Source organism: Pseudophryne corroboree, chromosome 1, assembly GCF_028390025.1.
Source record: "Pseudophryne corroboree isolate aPseCor3 chromosome 1, aPseCor3.hap2, whole genome shotgun sequence".
Taxonomy (NCBI): domain Eukaryota; kingdom Metazoa; phylum Chordata; class Amphibia; order Anura; family Myobatrachidae; genus Pseudophryne; species Pseudophryne corroboree.
In genome coordinates, this window is record NC_086444.1 from 1,201,870,071 (window position 1) to 1,201,887,790 (window position 17,720).

A 17,720-nucleotide genomic window follows, 5' to 3' on the forward strand; every position below is an offset into this window, starting at 1 on the left:
GGTGGGATAGAGGAGCTGGTGCAGTGTGACTGAGGGCAGAGAAGGAGCTGTGCTGGTGGGATAGTGGAGCTGGTGCAGTGTGACTGAGGGGCATAGGAGGGGCTGTGCTGGTGGGATAGAAGAGCTGGTGCAGTGTGACTGAGGGGCAGAGGAAGGGCTGTGCTGGTGGGATAGAGAAGCTGGATCAGTGTGACTGAGGGCAGAGGAGAGGCTGTGCAGGTGGGAGAGAGGAGTTGGTGCTGTGTGACTGAGAGTAGAGGAGGGGCTGTACTGGTGGATAAAGGAGCTGGTTTAGGGTGACTGAGGGTGGATGTAGTGCTGTGCTTGTGGGATAGAGGAGTTGGTACAATGTGACTAGGGGCAGTGGAGGTGCTGTGCTGGTGGGATAGAGGAGTTGGTGCAGTGTGACTGAGGACAGAGGGAGGGAGGGGCTGTGCTGTTGTATAAAGGAGCTGGTGCAGTGTGACTGAGGGCAGAGGAGGGGCTGTGCTAGTGGGATAGAGAAGCTGGTGCAGTGTGACTGATGGACAGAGGAGGGGCTGTGCTGGTGGGATAGAGGAGGTGGTTTAATGTGACTGGGGGCAGAGGAGGGGCTGTGCTGGTTGGATAGTAGAGCTGGTTCAGTGTGAATGAGGGCAGAGGAGGGGCTATAGTGCAGGCATGTCCAAACTGCGGCCCTCCAGCTGTTGAGAAACTACACATCCCAGCATGCCATGACACAGCTTTAGCATTCTCTGACAGCAAAACTGTGTCAGGGCATGCTGGGATATGTAGTTTCACAACAGCTGGAGGGCCGCAGTTTGGACATGCCTGCTATAGTGGGATAGATGAGTTGGTACAGTGTGACTGAGGACAGAGGAGGGGCTGTGCTGGTGGGATAGGGAGCTGGTGCTTTGTGAATGAAAGCAGAGGAGGGGCTGCACTGGTGTGATATAGAAGTTGTTGCAGTGTGACTGAAGGTAGAGGTGGGGAGGCTGTGCTGGTGGGATAAAGGAGGTGGTGCTTTGTGACCGAAACCAGAAGAGAGGCTGAGCTGGTGGGATAGAGGAGTTGGTACAATGTGACTGGGGGCAGAGGAGAGGCTGTGCTGGTGGGATAGAGGAGTTGGTACAATGTGACTGGGGGCAGAGGAGGGGCTGTGCTGGTGGGATAGAGGAGCTGGTGCAGTGTGACTGAGGGGCTGTGCTGGTGGGATAGAGGAGCTGGATCAGTGTGACTGAGAGTAGAGGAGGAGCTGTGCTGGTGGGACAAAGGAGCTGGTGCAGCGTGACTGAGGGCAGAGGAGGGGCTGTGCTGGTGGGACAAAGGAGCTGGTGCAGCGTGACTGAGGGCAGAGGAGGGGCTGTGCTGGTGGGACAAAGGAGTTGGTGCAGCGTGACTGAGGACAGAGGAGGGGCTGTGCTGGTGGGATAGAGGAGCTGGTGCTTTGTGAATGAAAGCAGAGGAGGGGCTGCACTGGTGTGATATAGAAGTTGTTGCAGTGTGACTGAAGGTGGAGGTGGGGAGGCTGTGCTGGTGGGATAGAGGATTTGGTGCAGTGTGACTGAGGGCAGAGGAAGGGCTGTGCTGGTGGGTTAAAGAAGCTGGTCAGTGTGACTGAGGGCAGAGGAGGGACTGTGCTGGTGGGAGGGAGGAGCTGGTTCAATGTGACTGGGGACAGAGGAGGGGCTGTGCTTGTGGGATAGAGGAGCTGGTGCAGTGTGACTGAGGGGCTGTGCTGGTGGGATAGAGGAGCTGGATCAGTGTGACTGAGAGTAGAGGAGGAGCTGTGCTGGTGGGACAAAGGAGCTGGTGCAGCGTGACTGAGGGCAGAGGAGGGGCTGTGCTGGTGGGACAAAGGAGTTGGTGCAGCGTGACTGAGGACAGAGGAGGGGCTGTGCTGGTGGGATAGAGGAGCTGGTGCTTTGTGAATGAAAGCAGAGGAGGGGCTGCACTGGTGTGATATAGAAGTTGTTGCAGTGTGACTGAAGGTAGAGGTGGGGAGGCTGTGCTGGTGGGATAGAGGATTTGGTGCAGTGTGACTGAGGGCAGAGGAAGGGCTGTGCTGGTGGGTTAAAGAAGCTGGTCAGTGTGACTGAGGGCAGAGGAGGGACTGTGCTGGTGGGAGGGAGGAGCTGGTTCAATGTGACTGGGGACAGAGGAGGGGCTGTGCTTGTGGGATAGAGGAGCTGGTGCAGTGTGACTGAGGGGCTGTGCTGGTGGGATAGAGGAGCTGGATCAGTGTGACTGAGAGTAGAGGAGGGGCTGTGCTGGTGGGACAAAGCAGCTGGTGCAGTGTGACTGAAAGCAGAGGAGGGGCTGTGCTGGTGGGATAGAGGAGCTGGTGCAGTGTGACTGAGGGCAGAGAAGGAGCTGTGCTGGTGGGATAGTGGAGCTGGTGCAGTGTGACTGAGGGGCATAGGAGGGGCTGTGCTGGTGGGATAGAAGAGCTGGTGCAGTGTGACTGAGGGGCAGAGGAAGGGCTGTGCTGGTGGGATAGAGAAGCTGGATCAGTGTGACTGAGGGCAGAGGAGAGGCTGTGCAGGTGGGAGAGAGGAGTTGGTGCTGTGTGACTGAGAGTAGAGGAGGGGCTGTACTGGTGGATAAAGGAGCTGGTTTAGGGTGACTGAGGGTGGAGGTAGTGCTGTGCTTGTGGGATAGAGGAGTTGGTACAATGTGACTAGGGGCAGTGGAGGTGCTGTGCTGGTGGGATAGAGGAGTTGGTGCAGTGTGACTGAGGACAGAGGGAGGGAGGGGCTGTGCTGTTGTATAAAGGAGCTGGTGCAGTGTGACTGAGGGCAGAGGAGGGGCTGTTCTAGTGGGATAGAGAAGCTGGTGCAGTGTGACTGATGGACAGAGGAGGGGCTGTGCTGGTGGGATAGAGGAGGTGGTTTAATGTGACTGGGGGCAGAGGAGGGGCTGTGCTGGTTGGATAGTAGAGCTGGTTCAGTGTGAATGAGGGCAGCGGAGGGCCTATAGTGCAGGCATGTCCAAACTGCGGCCCTCCAGCTGTTGAGAAACTACACATCCCAGCATGCCATGACACAGCTTTAGCATTCTCTGACAGCAAAACTGTGTCAGGGCATGCTGGGATATGTAGTTTCACAACAGCTGGAGGGCCGCAGTTTGGACATGCCTGCTATAGTGGGATAGATGAGTTGGTACAGTGTGACTGAGGCCTGTGGAGGGGTAGTGGGATAGAATGTCTAGTGCAGTGTGACAGAGGAGGGAATTTTCTGCTGTGAATGGAAGGACAAAAAGAAGGGGTTTTTTTTCGGGGTGTTTTTTTTTCTTTCTTTCCCCTGTCTCTCTCTCTTCTTTTCCCTGTCTCTCTCTCTTCTTTTCCCTGTCTCTCTCTCTTCTTTTCCCTGTCTCTCTCTCTCTTCTTTTCCCTGTCTCTCTCTCTCTCTTCTTTTCCCTGTCTCTCTCTCTCTTCTTTTCCCTGTCTCTCTCTCTCTCTTCTTTCCCCTGTCTCTCTCTCTCTCTTCTTTCCCCTGTCTCTCTCTCTTCTTTCCCCTGTCTCTCTCTCTTCTTTCCCCTGTCTCTCTCTCTTCTTTCCCCTGTCTCTCTTCTTTCCCCTGTCTCTCTCTCTCTCCTTTCCTCTGTCTCTCTCTCTCTCCTTTCCCCTCTCTCTCTCTCTCTCTCTCTCTCCCCTCTCTCTCTCTCCTTTCCCCTCTCTCTCTCCGCTCTCCTTTCCTCTGTCTCTCTCTCGCTCTCCTTTCCCCTGTCTCTCTCTCTCTCTCTCTCTCTCTCTCTCTCTCCTTCCCCCCCCCTCTCTCTCTCTCTCTCTCTCCTTCCCCCCCCTCTCTCTCGCTCTCTCTCTCTCTCCTTTCCCCTGTCTCTCTCTCTCTCTCTCCTCCCCCCTCTCCCTCTCCCTCTCCCTCTCCCTCTCCCTCTCTCTCTCTCTCTCTCTCTCTCTCTCTCTCTCTCTCTCTCTCTCTCCTTTCCCCTGTCTCTCTCTCTCTTCTTTCCCCTGTCTCTCTCTCTCTTCTTTCCCCTGTCTCTCTCTCTCTTCTTTCCCCTGTCTCTCTTCAACACTACCTTCATTCCAACTACATACTGCATATCTCAAATCATTTGTCCCTCTCATCTATTTCTATTTATGACTGACGTCCTGTCTCTTTCCTTTTTCTTTTTCTATTCCCCTCTTTTTCTCTCTCCTTCTATTGTCTTTTTCGTTACCCCTACTCTGCCTTGCTTTTTCCCCATCTTCCTCCATTACCCATCTGTCGGTTTCTCTCCTGCCCCTCTATTTCTTGCTTTTCTCTCTCCTCTCTTTCTAAACCACAGTGCCTCCTCCTTTGTGAGTCCGTCTTCAGGCCTTGCAGTTGTTGTCGTACCCACCAGAGACTGGCTGTGCATATCACTGTTTAGCCTGTGTGCTCATGCGTGGATTGTGTTAAACTTTATTGAGGGCTGTTGTAATTATTAAGTATTTGCTTAGGAAGGGGGTTTGCATGGTGCTTTGAAGTATTTTTTATATATTTTTAATAAGATGTGGTATGTGCACTTTGCACGTTAGGTCCAATGTGCACATTTGCACACCAATATGATGTAATTTTTATCTGCACTTCATTATGTATCTCTGTTCATATTTACATTGTATTGTACTTTTTGGGTCAGCCTCACTTTTTCTCCTCTAGAGAGTATTTTCTCCCTAAGGCTTGTGCAGATATCTCTATGCAACTTTTTCCTTTCTTTCTATACTGTTATACTGTATATAGTTGGTTTCGGATAATGCTGTGAATGTTATTACTGGGTGATTATCAGGAGTGTCTGTGTTGTCGTCATGAAGGGTATGTGATGAGTCAGTATGGGAAATAACTGTTTGGAGACTGTAGATGCGTAATTATACCAGATATCTCTGAAAGTGACATCACTGACACTGGTGGGAGGAGTCAGAGTTCAGACCAACTGTCAGTACATGCCAATGTGATGACATCATTTTTAGCAGCAGTCCAGTTTATTATCTACGTTTAGCTCAGTAATGTGTATAATGTCATGCAGGGCTACAGTGTGAGGAAAAAGTTTTTACAAATTAAACAAAGAAGAACTTAAGAGACAGATGAATGGATGAGGTGCAGATTGGACCGTTGGCTCTATCCATGCAAAGGCGTAGCGCAGCACACTTTTCAGTTTTCAACGTACTGTACTTTTCTTACAATTTTGTGTCTTATTAACATCTCAGACACAGCGGAACACCATTTACAATGTACTAGGGACACTGGGCTGTAACTAACCACACAGTAATTAGTGTTAGACAAGTACAAAGTCACAGATGAAGCACAGTGAAACATGGCATGAGAAAAGCCACGGCTTTTGCATGGTAGCACTTCTTACACAGGGTCAGACTCGGTCACACATCAGATAGATCAGCACTTTTGTTGCTTCCCATTTTTTGTTTGTGAATAAGATGTTCGGTTTTGGTGGAAGGGGGGGGGGGGGGTCAGGTGCTAATTACCTGGGCTGCTGGAGGCACAACGGTGATATCTTCGGAAAGATGGCACCGCACATTGAAAGCATAGAGCCAGAGTCTTTTCTCTGTAGTGACAAGCATCATCTTCCCAAATATCATTGGGAAAATGGCGCTGGCCGGGGAGGAGGGACCCACTTCCAAACCAAGTCAGGTAGGAAGTGGGTGCCCTCCCCCACGCCCCTCTTTGCCTCCCCTGTTAAAATGGCGCCCCCCGTACCAGCAATAGTTGTATTATTTGCTTAATTTAAAATTAACGTGTCGCCAGGCCCACTTTTTTTAAAGCCACGCCCCTCCCCCTTACCGGGCCCGGCTTAACTCTCTGAGCCCCTGTTTGCTGCAACTTGAGTAACAGTGTTTGAGGACACATCTGTAGTACACAATTAACAAATTAAGATGCAAACATCGGGCAGATATAAGCGATCTGCGTAAAAAAGACAAAAGACGTCTTTTTTTAATGACATGCGCCACCCATCGTTATACTTAATCTGCTGCTTTATACTAATTTGTGACACAAAATGCTATTCCTAAGTACTTAGTGAATTAATAGTGAATTCAGAATTAAACTTTGGGAAAAAGTACTCAAGCCCCGGAAATGCTATCTGTGAAGCATCATATGCGGTCTGTAATGAATTCTCTGTTCCCCCACCGGGGGATTGCAGTGGTAGGGGCCCATGTTTAGAGGTGTGGCCAGTCTCCTGAAGGGGTGTGACCAGCCACCACATTGATTTACCTAACCATGAGAAAGTGCATGGGCTGGGCTCCTTGATAAATATATATAGTAAATACTGCTAATGCATGCATGATAATGTACCACTAATACACCATAGTCCTGTGTAGTATAAGGTAACATGTATAATGTACAATTCAAGTACACAGTCTGGAACCTGATCCATAGTGGAGGGGAAGGGCCCCCCGGACAGTGGGGCCCACCGGTGGTTTCCCCTGCACCCCTGTAGGCCAGTCCAACCCTGCAGGGACCTGACAAAACACTAGCAAGGGCATATATAAAACCAGCATGGAATTACCTACAGGCCCGGTCAGGGGTTAGATTTAATTTTCTAGGTTGCGTTAAAAGATTGTTTGTCCCCTGCAATACTCTGCAATCGCACAATACCTGTGGACTGTTGTACTGAATAAATGCGGATTTCAGGGACTGTAGAAGCAAATTAACAAAAGCAACTAAGAGTGTGACCTAGTTTGCAGTTGTATTGTAGGACTTTTATGAGGATTTATTAAGATGCGACACTCTGTTCCTGCGAAGGAAACGTACATCAAGCTGCTTAGCGATGAGCCCAGTGTTCGCGTTACGCCCTCTTCCTATTGCAGCACACATGGATAGTCCCTTTTATTTGTGTTCCTTTCAATCAGATTTTAATTCTGTACAGTTAAGGCTTCATTAATTATATCGATGGAAGACACTCATCTTCATTCTTCGTCTGCCCTTTTTTCAGTACTCGGACACCCGTCTGACTTGACACTACAAGACCCATGGCTACAGCAAGATCTATGACCAGTGCAATATATCGAAGGCTACAAGTAGGTGTTTGCCGGGCAGCCACTCTCTCATCTTTTACTAGGTGGACAAGTACTAAGGCTACAGATGATCGGCCTACTGCTATGGACTCTGCAAAGACTTCTGCTAGTTTCAAAAAAGCCAACAGCTATGGAGCAGACCTTCAAGAGAGTCCGGGTCTCTACAACCCCACTGCAGAACGTGACTATAAAAGACAACATTCCACCACTAGATCTAGGATTTGGCCTACAAGTAAAAAGCAAATCTTGGTGGGTTCTAGGGAGACATCTGAAACAAAACTTATAGACCCTTTCGCACAAATCCGAACAGGGAAATCGTACACTGTGGAATCATTCGACACTTTGTCAGTTCCAAGGTTTTTCCAGCAATGTCGACCGGAATACAGATTGGTGTGCTACAGTGCTGATCATCCAATGGACACTTCCACTGGGGAACGTGTGGCCATTCTACAGGAGGTAGCTCTTGGCAATAATCTAGCCACCAGCAAAATAGCAGATTTTTGGGAGAAGCTGAGTTTTCTACCTAAAAGGCAAATTGGGACGCTAAGAGCAAATAAAACTTTTGAGGTGCTCTGTAGTCTCAGCACTGAAAGACTTCGCCTCTACACCAACACAGAGCTCATTCGCATGCTTGGTTCCTTTGTGCGGCTCAAGATCCCTCCAAAGCAGTCAATGCTGAAAGATTATGAGCTAGAGTTTAGTCGTAGGGTGTGGGACCTATCTACCAGTGAGCTGTTGCGTGTGGCAGACACATGGAGATGTCTCTGTTGTAGTGTCCCTAAGTTCTTGGACAACATGTACAGCTACATGCAGTTACATTGTATGGACCTAGATTTAGCCCAGGTAGTACAACTCGTATATATTATTGGTGAAGGCAGGCATGTCCCTAAAGAGTTGATGAAGAAACTTGAATCCATGGTCTTACGTTACCTTAACTCCATAAATGTAGAAGAAATTGGTGCTATTTGTTTAGGATACTTTAAGACTGGTAACGGATTGTCCGAGTACCTCATGAGAAAATTTGGTAATAAAATTATACAAAATATGGAAGACATCAGCAGTTACTCCTTGGTCAATACCCTCAAAATGTTCAGATTCACCCGCGTAGACCATATAGACTTTTTCCGGCAAGTTGGGAAGGTTGTTCCTAAACGCATACCCGATATGGGCATTCAGGGTATCATGCATGTCACCTTGTCCTTTGCTTCAATGCATATCATGAATGAGGACCTCATGGATGCCGTAGCCTTGGCTATTCCAGACCGTGCATCTTACTGCCGCAGTAAAGACATTGCCAAGTTCCTGTGGGCTTTTGGCATTCTTACCTATGAACCGTCAAATGCCGATACATTTTACCCTGCTTTGATCAACGAAATTCGCAAGAATATGAGGGAATTTGAGGTCTTTCCTGAGCACTTCCTCACTTGCTTGATGGCCCTAGCCTTCTGCGAACGGTTCCCATTGGATCTCATTGAACTGGCCTTAAGCGAGAAGTTTATCACACAGTCTACTAAAATAAGTTTATTTGAACTTAAGAAGGATCTCTTCACTATAGCTGGCAGTGTACAAATTGAGTGTCCCGAATACAAAGGTCAAACTCTTCTACCAGAGCTCCAACAAGAAATAACAGAAATGCTGTTAAATTTGTCCAACCAGGAAATATACTTGAAGGCCGAGTTCCTTAAAGCGGCCTCATTGTTGGAAATTATGTTGGGCGGCCCGGAGTTTGTAAAGAACCACATGATTTTACCTCATACCAGATCAAGAGATCTGGAGGTCCACCTGGATATCTACAACAAGCCTATCGCTATAAATGCCAGTGTTGCTACCGGTGGTCAACCTCAACCGAAGCCCTTGAGCCCTGAGGTTACTGATGGCTTCGACGGTCAATTACTGGATATGAACTCAAAACAGAACTCTGAAAATAGTGATGACCATTCAGTGGATGTCCCCATTCATAAACTCCAGAAACGCAATGGTTTTCTGATCACGGACAACTTATTGTTCAAGATGAACTTGGGAGACAAGTTAAGTCAAGAGCCTTTGTGCCGTACGGACACCCTTAAGCTGGCAATTCAAGTTACAAACCGCAATCATTACTGCTACGGAATGAAACGCCTGTTGGGTCTTCACAACTTGAAAAGACGGCAGTTGCGGAAGCTGGGATATGTAGTGGTGGAACTGCCGTACTGGGAATGGTATCCTCTAACAAAGCGTACACAGTCGGAGCAGCTTGCCTATCTACACTACAAAGTTTTTGGCTCCGTACATTATGATTAATGTGACTGTTGGTTGTTGTGCGACCGCTGCAAGAATTCATCAGTATTTGTTTTCTATACAGTATTCAAGCTTAAACCTAGAGCATGTGTGGTGTTATAGTCTATGTTGCACATTTATGGATTGTACACTGATGTGACAAACGGGAGCTGCCAGAAACAACACCTTTTATAACATGCGCCAAAAAACACATTTCTGTTCTATAAAGCTACCTAATTTACCTGCATACTGTAGTCGACCAATTTTTAGTATTTTTTTCTTTTCTTTATTGTATACCTAAATTTCTGTATATATTAAATTTATGGAATTGCGATTTTCATTTCTATAATTATTTACCAAATAGTAAAAAACACTCATATTGGGGGGGAAGGGGGGGGGGGGGGGTGCATGTAGCCCATGACCACATACTTAAATAAATACAAGCAGAAAATTCAGCACTCACCATAGCAAGCTCACTTATTCTCACAACATCAATAAATAAATGATGGGGGTTTAGTTAATGAATTGACCAATGCATAGAAGCCTGCAATCCGATCGCCAAGGTACCCCACCTTCCCACAGGTCCTACACTATCACAGAGTCTTAAAATTTGGCAACTGTTTCACACGTAATATAACTGCAAATATGCCTACTTTGTTTAATGTGCACCTGCCACATACCTTATGGCTTTTAAAGGTACACTAGTCACCTGACACTGGCTGATAAATTACTAAGGACACAGTTCAGGATAATTGAGTCTACATAGGGGTGCATGAGAAAGCTTGTGTCCACAGTTAATAAAAGTTAACCAAAGATTATCCCTGCAATATACACACGGATACAAAACCACAGCACTCACCACCCCAAAAGCTAGGAATATTTGAATAATTTTATAACTGTGGCCACAAGCTTTTTCATGCACCCCTATGTAGACTTGGGCAGGGCGCGGCGCCCTGCTAAAACAGCCTAGCGCAGTTGTATCCAAACTTTCTTGAATCACGGTGCCCTAGAATATCATCAGAATTTTTTTCACGGCAGCCCTAGGCCAAAAATGTCTTATTGAGAAATTTAAAAAGAAATATTACATTAAGTAGATTGCGTTTATATGTCATCCTTAGGGTCAGTTGTATGGTGAGGGACAAGATTTGCTTCTGCTTGGCCACATATTTCATGACTTGCAGCCTCCAGCACTGGTTTTGCCTATTATATTGACCATGAATAATTTTAATTGGTCCTGGACCACCAACCCAGGGCACCCCTGCAAGTGTCCCGAGGCACCCCAGGGAGCCACGGCACACAGTTTGGGAACCTCTGGCCTAGCGTGAACACTAAGTCTGGTCCTAACTGCGTATGTACCGTAATGCGCATTGGACAACACCAACAGGCATCGCCGGTCAGCGACAGGAGGGTGCGAAAATTTAGATCACATGGGCTCACCAAAGGTTATTGACAGTGTGCGAACGCTTGTGCAGCCAACAGCACAAAAAAGTTTTTTGCAGTTTCTGAGTAGCTCTGAACTTACTCATCCGCTGCGATCACTTCAGTCTTTTTGGTCCCGGAACTGACGTCAGACACCCGTCCTGAAAACGGTCAGTTGACACCCATAAACGCCCTCTTCCTGTCAATCTCCTTGCGATTGGCTGTGCGAATGGATTCTTTGTTAAATCCATCGCTCAGCAACGATCCGCTTTGTACCGATACGACGCGCCTGTGCATTGTGGTGCATACGCATGCGCAGTAGTAACCTCTGTGCTGCGAAAAACGGCAGCGAGCGATCAACTCTGAATGACCCCCTTAGTCACTTTTGACACAAAACGCGGGACATTTGCGCACTAGGAATGTGTTAGTCTGACATGCTGAAAATCTCATGCAGTTACATAGAAGAACGTGTTAGTGTGCATGGTGCTGACCTCTAGTGGCTGACTGTGATTTTTTTCTTTTTTTTTTTTGCAGTAGTTGCAATTGCCCAGCAGATGGCGTTGCAATCCTTTATAATGTATTACGCCTCACCTGTTACATACACGTTTACTGCTTTCCCTGCTTAGCTTTAGAAAATGAGTCAAATATTCATGATATGTAGTAATATTAGAATGAAATCGTCATTTATCATTAATTTTACACCCCCCCCCCAACCCCCCGTATATGTACAGTTATAGACACTGATCAGCCATAACATAAAGACCACCTGCCTAATATTGTGTAGGACCACATTGTGCCGCCAAAACAGCTCTGACGGTGTCCTGTGATATCTGGCACCAAGACGTTAGCAGCAGACCCTGTAAGTTAGGCGTGGGCCTCCGTGGCTCGGACTTGTTTTTCCAGCACATTCGATCAGATTGAGATCCGGAGAATTTAGAGGCTTGAGTCAACACCTTCATCTCTTGATCACTTTCCTCAAACCATCACTGAACAGTTATTGCAGTGTGGCCTGGCGCATTATCTGGCTGACAGAGGCCACTACTATCCGAGAACTGTGTGTCCATTGCAGGCTTCTTTCACGCTGTACAATGATCTGTATGGGCTGACTCGTCTGTAGATGCCCTGTGTGCCCCATACGCGGTGAGCTGCGTTGCCCTGTGTGCCCCATACGCGGTGAGCTGCGTTGCCCTGTGTGCCCCATACACGGTGAGCTGCGTTGCCCTGTGTGCCCCATACGCGGTGAGCTGCGTTGCCCTGTGTGCCCCATACGCGGTGAGCTGCGTTGCCCTGCGTGCCCCATACACGGCGAGCTGCATTGCCCTGCGTGCCCCATATGCGGCAAGCTGCGTTGCACTGCGTTCTGTGACACCTATCATCCCCAACATTTACTTTTTCAGTAGTTTGTGCTACAGCAGCTTTTCTGTGGGATGGAACCAGATGGGCTAGCCTTCAAACCCCCCACGTCAGCAACGAGCCTTGAGCGCCCGTGACCCTGTGACGATAGGTAACTTACAATGTATGGTAAGGAATGTTTGTAAATGACACCAGATATAACACTACCTGCAAAGCAGTGCTTTGTGGTTATTGGATGAACAGCATCCTTTGTGTCCTATGTACTATGTATTCGGATAGTTGGATCTTTCAGATTTGGCCGCAGATGTGTGTGCGTCTATGGGCGGCGTGTCTGACAGATGCAGCAGATCCTGGTTGGAGAGGTTTGTAGTCCAGTCTGTGATCCGGTTCCTGCGCTGTAATATGTTCCCTCTCTCCCGCAGGTGTCGCTCTTTGCAGATCTGCCAGCGTAACCGGCAGTGATGGCTGTAAACCTCTGCCTTCCGCAGTTTAGGCCCCGGATAGTTTGTAACAAGGTAAATTCTTTGTATTGTATTGCATTATATTATTTCCTGTTATGTCATTGATACAGGAATTACAGATGTGTCCACACACACCTTATCCTCAAATCGCCTAAAAATCCCCCCATTTATCGCGCCACTTGCTATGCTACTTACCTGCACCAAAACACTAATCCTAAGTACTTATCACACTGCTTGCCAACTAAGGTGCAAGATTGAGGGAAAAGTGTCAGTGAAAAAAAGTACGCAGTTCGGTAACCGCGCCAGGCTTCTCACGCCACATGGCGGAAAAGGGTAGGTGTACGGGGACACATCTCTATATCTGATAAGGTCACAGTGCCCAATTGAATATAAATTGGAGCGGACTAATATTTCTGCTTTCTGGTGAAATATGAACATACGGTAATGTAAGTAATATACGCTGGAGATTTAAGATGCTGTTTATCGATAAAATACTAGTATAACATGTCACGGTGCAAGTCTACTAAGATAACCTTTCACCCTTTGCCAGCCATAAGCCACGCAGATATGACGCTCTGAATACACAGAGAAATGAAATGGCGTAATGATTGTTTCAAGAACGCACCGTTTTAATGCTAATTAAAGCATTTTTAACTGTGTCTGCAATATGATCGCCCACATTAACTACTTACTAACAAGTACTTTGCACTTGACACACCAATAAATAGGCCTGTATTAGCAGCATATAAAACGGTTATTGATAAGATTCCTGAATGTACAAACCTATATAAATATACAGTGTAGTAATGGGATCCGATCTCTAAGTCGACAGTAACTAGGTCGACAATGTCTAGGTCGACCACTATTGGTCGACAGTAACTAGGTCGACATGTTCTAGGTCGACATGAGTTTTTCACATTTTTTTTTTTTAAACCTTTTCATACTTAATGATCCACGTTGACTATGATTGGAACGGTAATCTGTGCCGAGTGAAGCGGTAGCGGAGCGAAGGCACCTTGCCTGAAGCATGGCGAACGAAGCGGTGCACTAAATGGGGTTCCCGGTCACTATACAAAGAAAACAACACCAAAATAACATAAAAAACTTATGTCGATCTTTTGACCTGTCGACCTAAAGAACCTGTCGACCTAGACACTGTCGACCTTCCATACCACACCCGTAGGAATAGGACAGGCATTGCACAGAAATGTTATCACAGTTGCCATAGCTGACACTTGTCGACACGATGCACCAAGGGGCTAATTCAGACCTGATCGCTGCTGTGTGCGTTTTCGCACAGCGGGCCAGCAGGTCCGAACTGTGCAGGCGCCGCGTGCACTGACGCATGCCAGAGATGTTATCAGCATCTCGGCCCAGCGATCGCCTCTGCCTGATTGACAGGCAGAGGCGGTCGCTGGGCGGGCCGGCGGAGTTTGGCCGCCGTTTTGCGGGCGCGGTCCGGGCAACTCAGGTGTGCCCGGGCAGGGGGCGGGCAGCGTGAAGTCCCACGCAGCCGCTGCAATCCGGAAAGCGATGGGTAGCTCCGTGACAGCGCGCAGGAGCTGCGCTGGTAGGGAGCTACTCTTCAGGTACAAAAGCATCGCCGCCGTGCGATGCTTTTGTAATTGTGCGGGGGGGCAGACATGCGGGATGGACTAGCCCTGTGCTGAGCATCCCCCCGCATGTCTGTGTAACTGATCGTAGCCGTGCAAAATTTTGCACGGCTATGGTCAGGTCTGAATTAGGCCCCCACACTTCTGCCAACAGAAAGGTCTCTCCTACGCCCGTTTTAAAGCGGCACAGAAAGCTCTCGCAGAACGCATGCATAATTACATACAGTGCATTCCGTGTAAAGAGGACGAATGCATGACTCTTTAAATTGATAGGGATGGTTCCTGGGCTCTAAATCCGTTACATAGATGATGATATATGTCCTCCCAGCAATGATGTATCATTGCTGGAAGGACATCTATCATCGTCTGCGGAAAGGACAGCAGCGCGCTGCTCCTGTTCCCTTATAAGTGTTTCCTTCCACATGCTGACCTATGTTCTGCTGTTTCAGATCAGTGCGGATGGCTACGAAGTGGAGAATCTGGTCTCCGAAGACCTCGCTAAAAGGAATCGTGGGTTTCGCTGTGAATATTTTATTAAACCTCCTGTACACATCACCATATCTTTTCCATTCAACATCGATCTATGTAGGATTAATATAGACACCTCGTCCGGGGGCCACCATAACTTTTCCGGAATGGACATTTATACAGCTACCTCCGCCAACAGAATGTCTTGGAATACCCAGGAGTGGAACCAGCCGGCTGCGGTTGGCCAGGGTCTGGAAAAAGAAGTCTTTGCCTTGGTGGGGAAAGTTGTACTTAAGAATCAAAGCAAGGCGACTTTTAATAACCGAGGCTTCAAGCCAAGGCACCCATTCCACCAAACCGATCATGTGATGTCCTACCACGGCTCGGCATGCCAGGACCTGTGGAATAAAGGGCCGAACTCTCTCAGTAACGTTAGCCACTTGAAGATCTGTATAACACACGTAGCTGGGGGTGCCTTGTGCAGTATAAAAAAAGTGGAGGTATGGGGTCAGCCTGCTAAGACTTATCCCAAGGAGATGGTGGAGAGCGTGTACCAGATCGCCTGCATGAGCCTCCCCCCTGGCTTTGGGCAGCCGTGTCCGGTGTCACCAATGGAAAGTAACCACGTGTCTTATAATAACGCAGAAAACATGCAGTACAGCCTGAGCGAACTTCCCAACATTCTCCAAGATGTCCCAGAGGAGTTTCTGGACCCCATTACACTTGAGATCATGACTTTACCCATAATCCTTCCATCGGGAAAGGTCATCGACCAAAGCACACTCGATAAATGTAACCAAAGTGAAGCGTCGTGGGGCAGGTTGCCAAGTGACCCATTTACGGGTGTTCCTTACACACCACAGTCCCAGCCTCTCCCCCATCCCTCGCTGAAAGTAAGGATAGACTACTTCCTCCTCCAGCACCAAATTCCTGGCTCGACTCTCCTGGGCAGGGCCCGTGCCGGGGGTGTGGTGACCCCTTCGGCCGTAGCCTTGCACTCCATGAAGAGGAAGGTGGAATGGATGGAGGATTCGGCCAACGACGGAGATAATATAGACACCTATTTATCCGCTGTTAGTGGTCTCTGTTCTTCTACCTCAGATTTCAGTACAAAGAAGATGAAGACTGAATGCGATAGTCAAACGTCACAGATGGACTGCTCTAATTCAGGTGTGGCATATCTACGCAGCTATTACTGTATAACACTGTCATCGCGTCTCCGCCTCTGCAGTCCCTTCCCCAACCAATTCAGTTGTATTTTATACTCGTGTAAATCTGCTCACTTTGGGCCGCCATCATTGCCGGTAATCGGTCAGTTTGTTTATTGATGTTGATGGTGGTGGCACAATGCGGCAGCGTGCGGTGAGCAACATCTGCGTTCAAAGCTAATCCAGCGGTCAAGTAAACCAATATAGTTATAACTGTAATATCTAAATCTTCATTCTGTGTTTGTTTCTAGTTCTAAACATCTGATCCGTCACATAAATATGGGCAGTGACTATCATGTGGCCACCCCATTGCCTCCATCACGTGTCCCTACTCTTACCCCATCGCACCTGAGACGTGTCATGTGTCCACCTTAATATTGTTTACTGTATGTCCGTTCTGTGGGCAGCTAACACTACAGCAGGTAATGCCCCATAGCCGGTCACGCTGCACTTTCTCCTTGCCTCTACGGTTACATTATGCAAACCACGTCCAATGGGGGCGTAACGTCCAAGCGAGTTTGAAACTGCTGTCGCCTTTCACAGTACAGCCACAGTAGTGAAGTGAGACACTCTGCATGTATATCGCCCCAGATTGCGTAACGCAGGGTGAGTGACTGCGTGTACAGCTGCTGATCACAGACAGTAAGTAGTGGAAAAGATTATTTTATCTTGAGATCCCCAGTAAGTGTAACCTGCATGCTATGGTGGGAGGATCCGAGGCACCTAACCGTGGTCAGAAGCACATTCCAGGAAACTGATCTATATCTTACATCTATGCTGCACTTCTCTATATGTCCTGTTCTTGCAGTACTACAAAGCGCACACTTGGGGGTTAGGATGGTATGGTTCCGGTATGAATGGTCGACCATGTTATGGTCGACAGTCATTAGGTCGACCACTATTGGTCGACATTGACATGGTCAACATGGACACATGGTCGACACATGAAAGGTCGACACATGAAAAGGTCGACATGAGTTTTTTAACCTTTTTTTGGTGTCGTTTTTTGCGTAAAGTGACTGGGAACCCCAATTAGTGCACCGCGTCCCCTCGCATGGCTCGCTTCGCTCGCCATGCTTCGGGCATGGTACCTTCGCTCCGCTACCGCTTCGCTCGGCACAGATTACCGTTCCAATCGTAGTCCACGTGGATCGTAAAGTATGGAAAAGTTCCCCAAAAGAAAAAAAAGTTAAACTCATGTCGACCTTTTAATGTGTCGACCTTTCATGTGTCGACCATGTCAATGTTGACCAATAGTGGTCGACCTAATGACTGTCGACCATAACATGGTCGACCATGTGAACGGATACCGGATGGTATATAATCTATGTAATCCAAAAGATTTTAGTGAGTACAAATTTAAAGCCCTTGCACTGAAATATGTACTAATGTACATATCGGTTCCGTATTTGGTAGGGTATATGAGGTCATTATATACTGCAGGTGATTTGGATAATCCGTTCCCTGCAGGCATATACTGTAGACCACAGGTTCTCAGACTCGGTCCTCAGGACCCCACACGGTGCATGTTTTGCAGGTCTCCTCACAGAATTACAAGTGAAATAATTAGCTCCGCCTGTGGGCCTTTTAAAATGTGTCAGTGAGTAATTAATGCACCTGTGCACCTGCTGGGTTACCTGCAAAACATGCACTGTGTGGGGTCCTGAGGACCGAGTTTGAGAACCACTACTGTAGACGGAAGGGGGGGATACAAGCAATTCTCTCCCTGCCTTATATATAGTGTATATATAATATCCACATGTATTTTAACATTAACTGTGCATGAGCATCTAATGTATTCCAAAGCATACTGGTTGTACCTAGCCTGTAGATAGATATATGTACACACACACTCCCCCCCCCCCCCCCCCCCCATACAGTGCAGGACTGTGTTGTACACAAGGGCATAGAGCCACTCGCGGGAGAATGGTGGTTGTGGAGCACAGAAGGAAGT

The 17,720-nt window shown here is 47.9% G+C and overlaps 2 protein-coding genes across 4 annotated transcripts in view; both read left to right on the forward strand.

The window, feature by feature from the left end:
• UBOX5 (U-box domain containing 5) overlaps positions 1 to 17,720 on the forward strand; it is a 75,648-nt gene that overhangs the window by 34,331 nt on the left and 23,597 nt on the right. For 2 of the 3 annotated variants that reach the window (XM_063925329.1, XM_063925331.1), the window contains exons 2-3: positions 12,439 to 12,531; positions 14,540 to 15,728. In XM_063925329.1, coding sequence (XP_063781399.1) covers positions 12,478 to 12,531; positions 14,540 to 15,728 — 1,243 coding nt within the window. In that variant the 5' untranslated portion in view covers positions 12,439 to 12,477. Of the gene's footprint in view, positions 1 to 6,906; positions 6,992 to 12,438; positions 12,532 to 14,539; positions 15,729 to 17,720 lie in introns of all 3 variants that reach the window. The other variant, XM_063925330.1, reaches the window with a different exon arrangement.
• On the forward strand, positions 6,998 to 9,578 carry FASTKD5 (FAST kinase domains 5). Its single transcript, XM_063925328.1, has one exon. It carries the CDS (start codon positions 7,073 to 7,075, stop codon positions 9,266 to 9,268), a length of 2,196 nt encoding a protein of 731 aa, XP_063781398.1. The 5' UTR covers positions 6,998 to 7,072; the 3' UTR covers positions 9,269 to 9,578.

What these genes read in the sequence shown, in the direction of transcription:
- FASTKD5 (XM_063925328.1), top strand. Translation starts at nt 7,073, where the DNA reads ATGGACTCTGCAAAGACTTCTGCTAGTTTCAAAAAAGCCAACAGCTAT.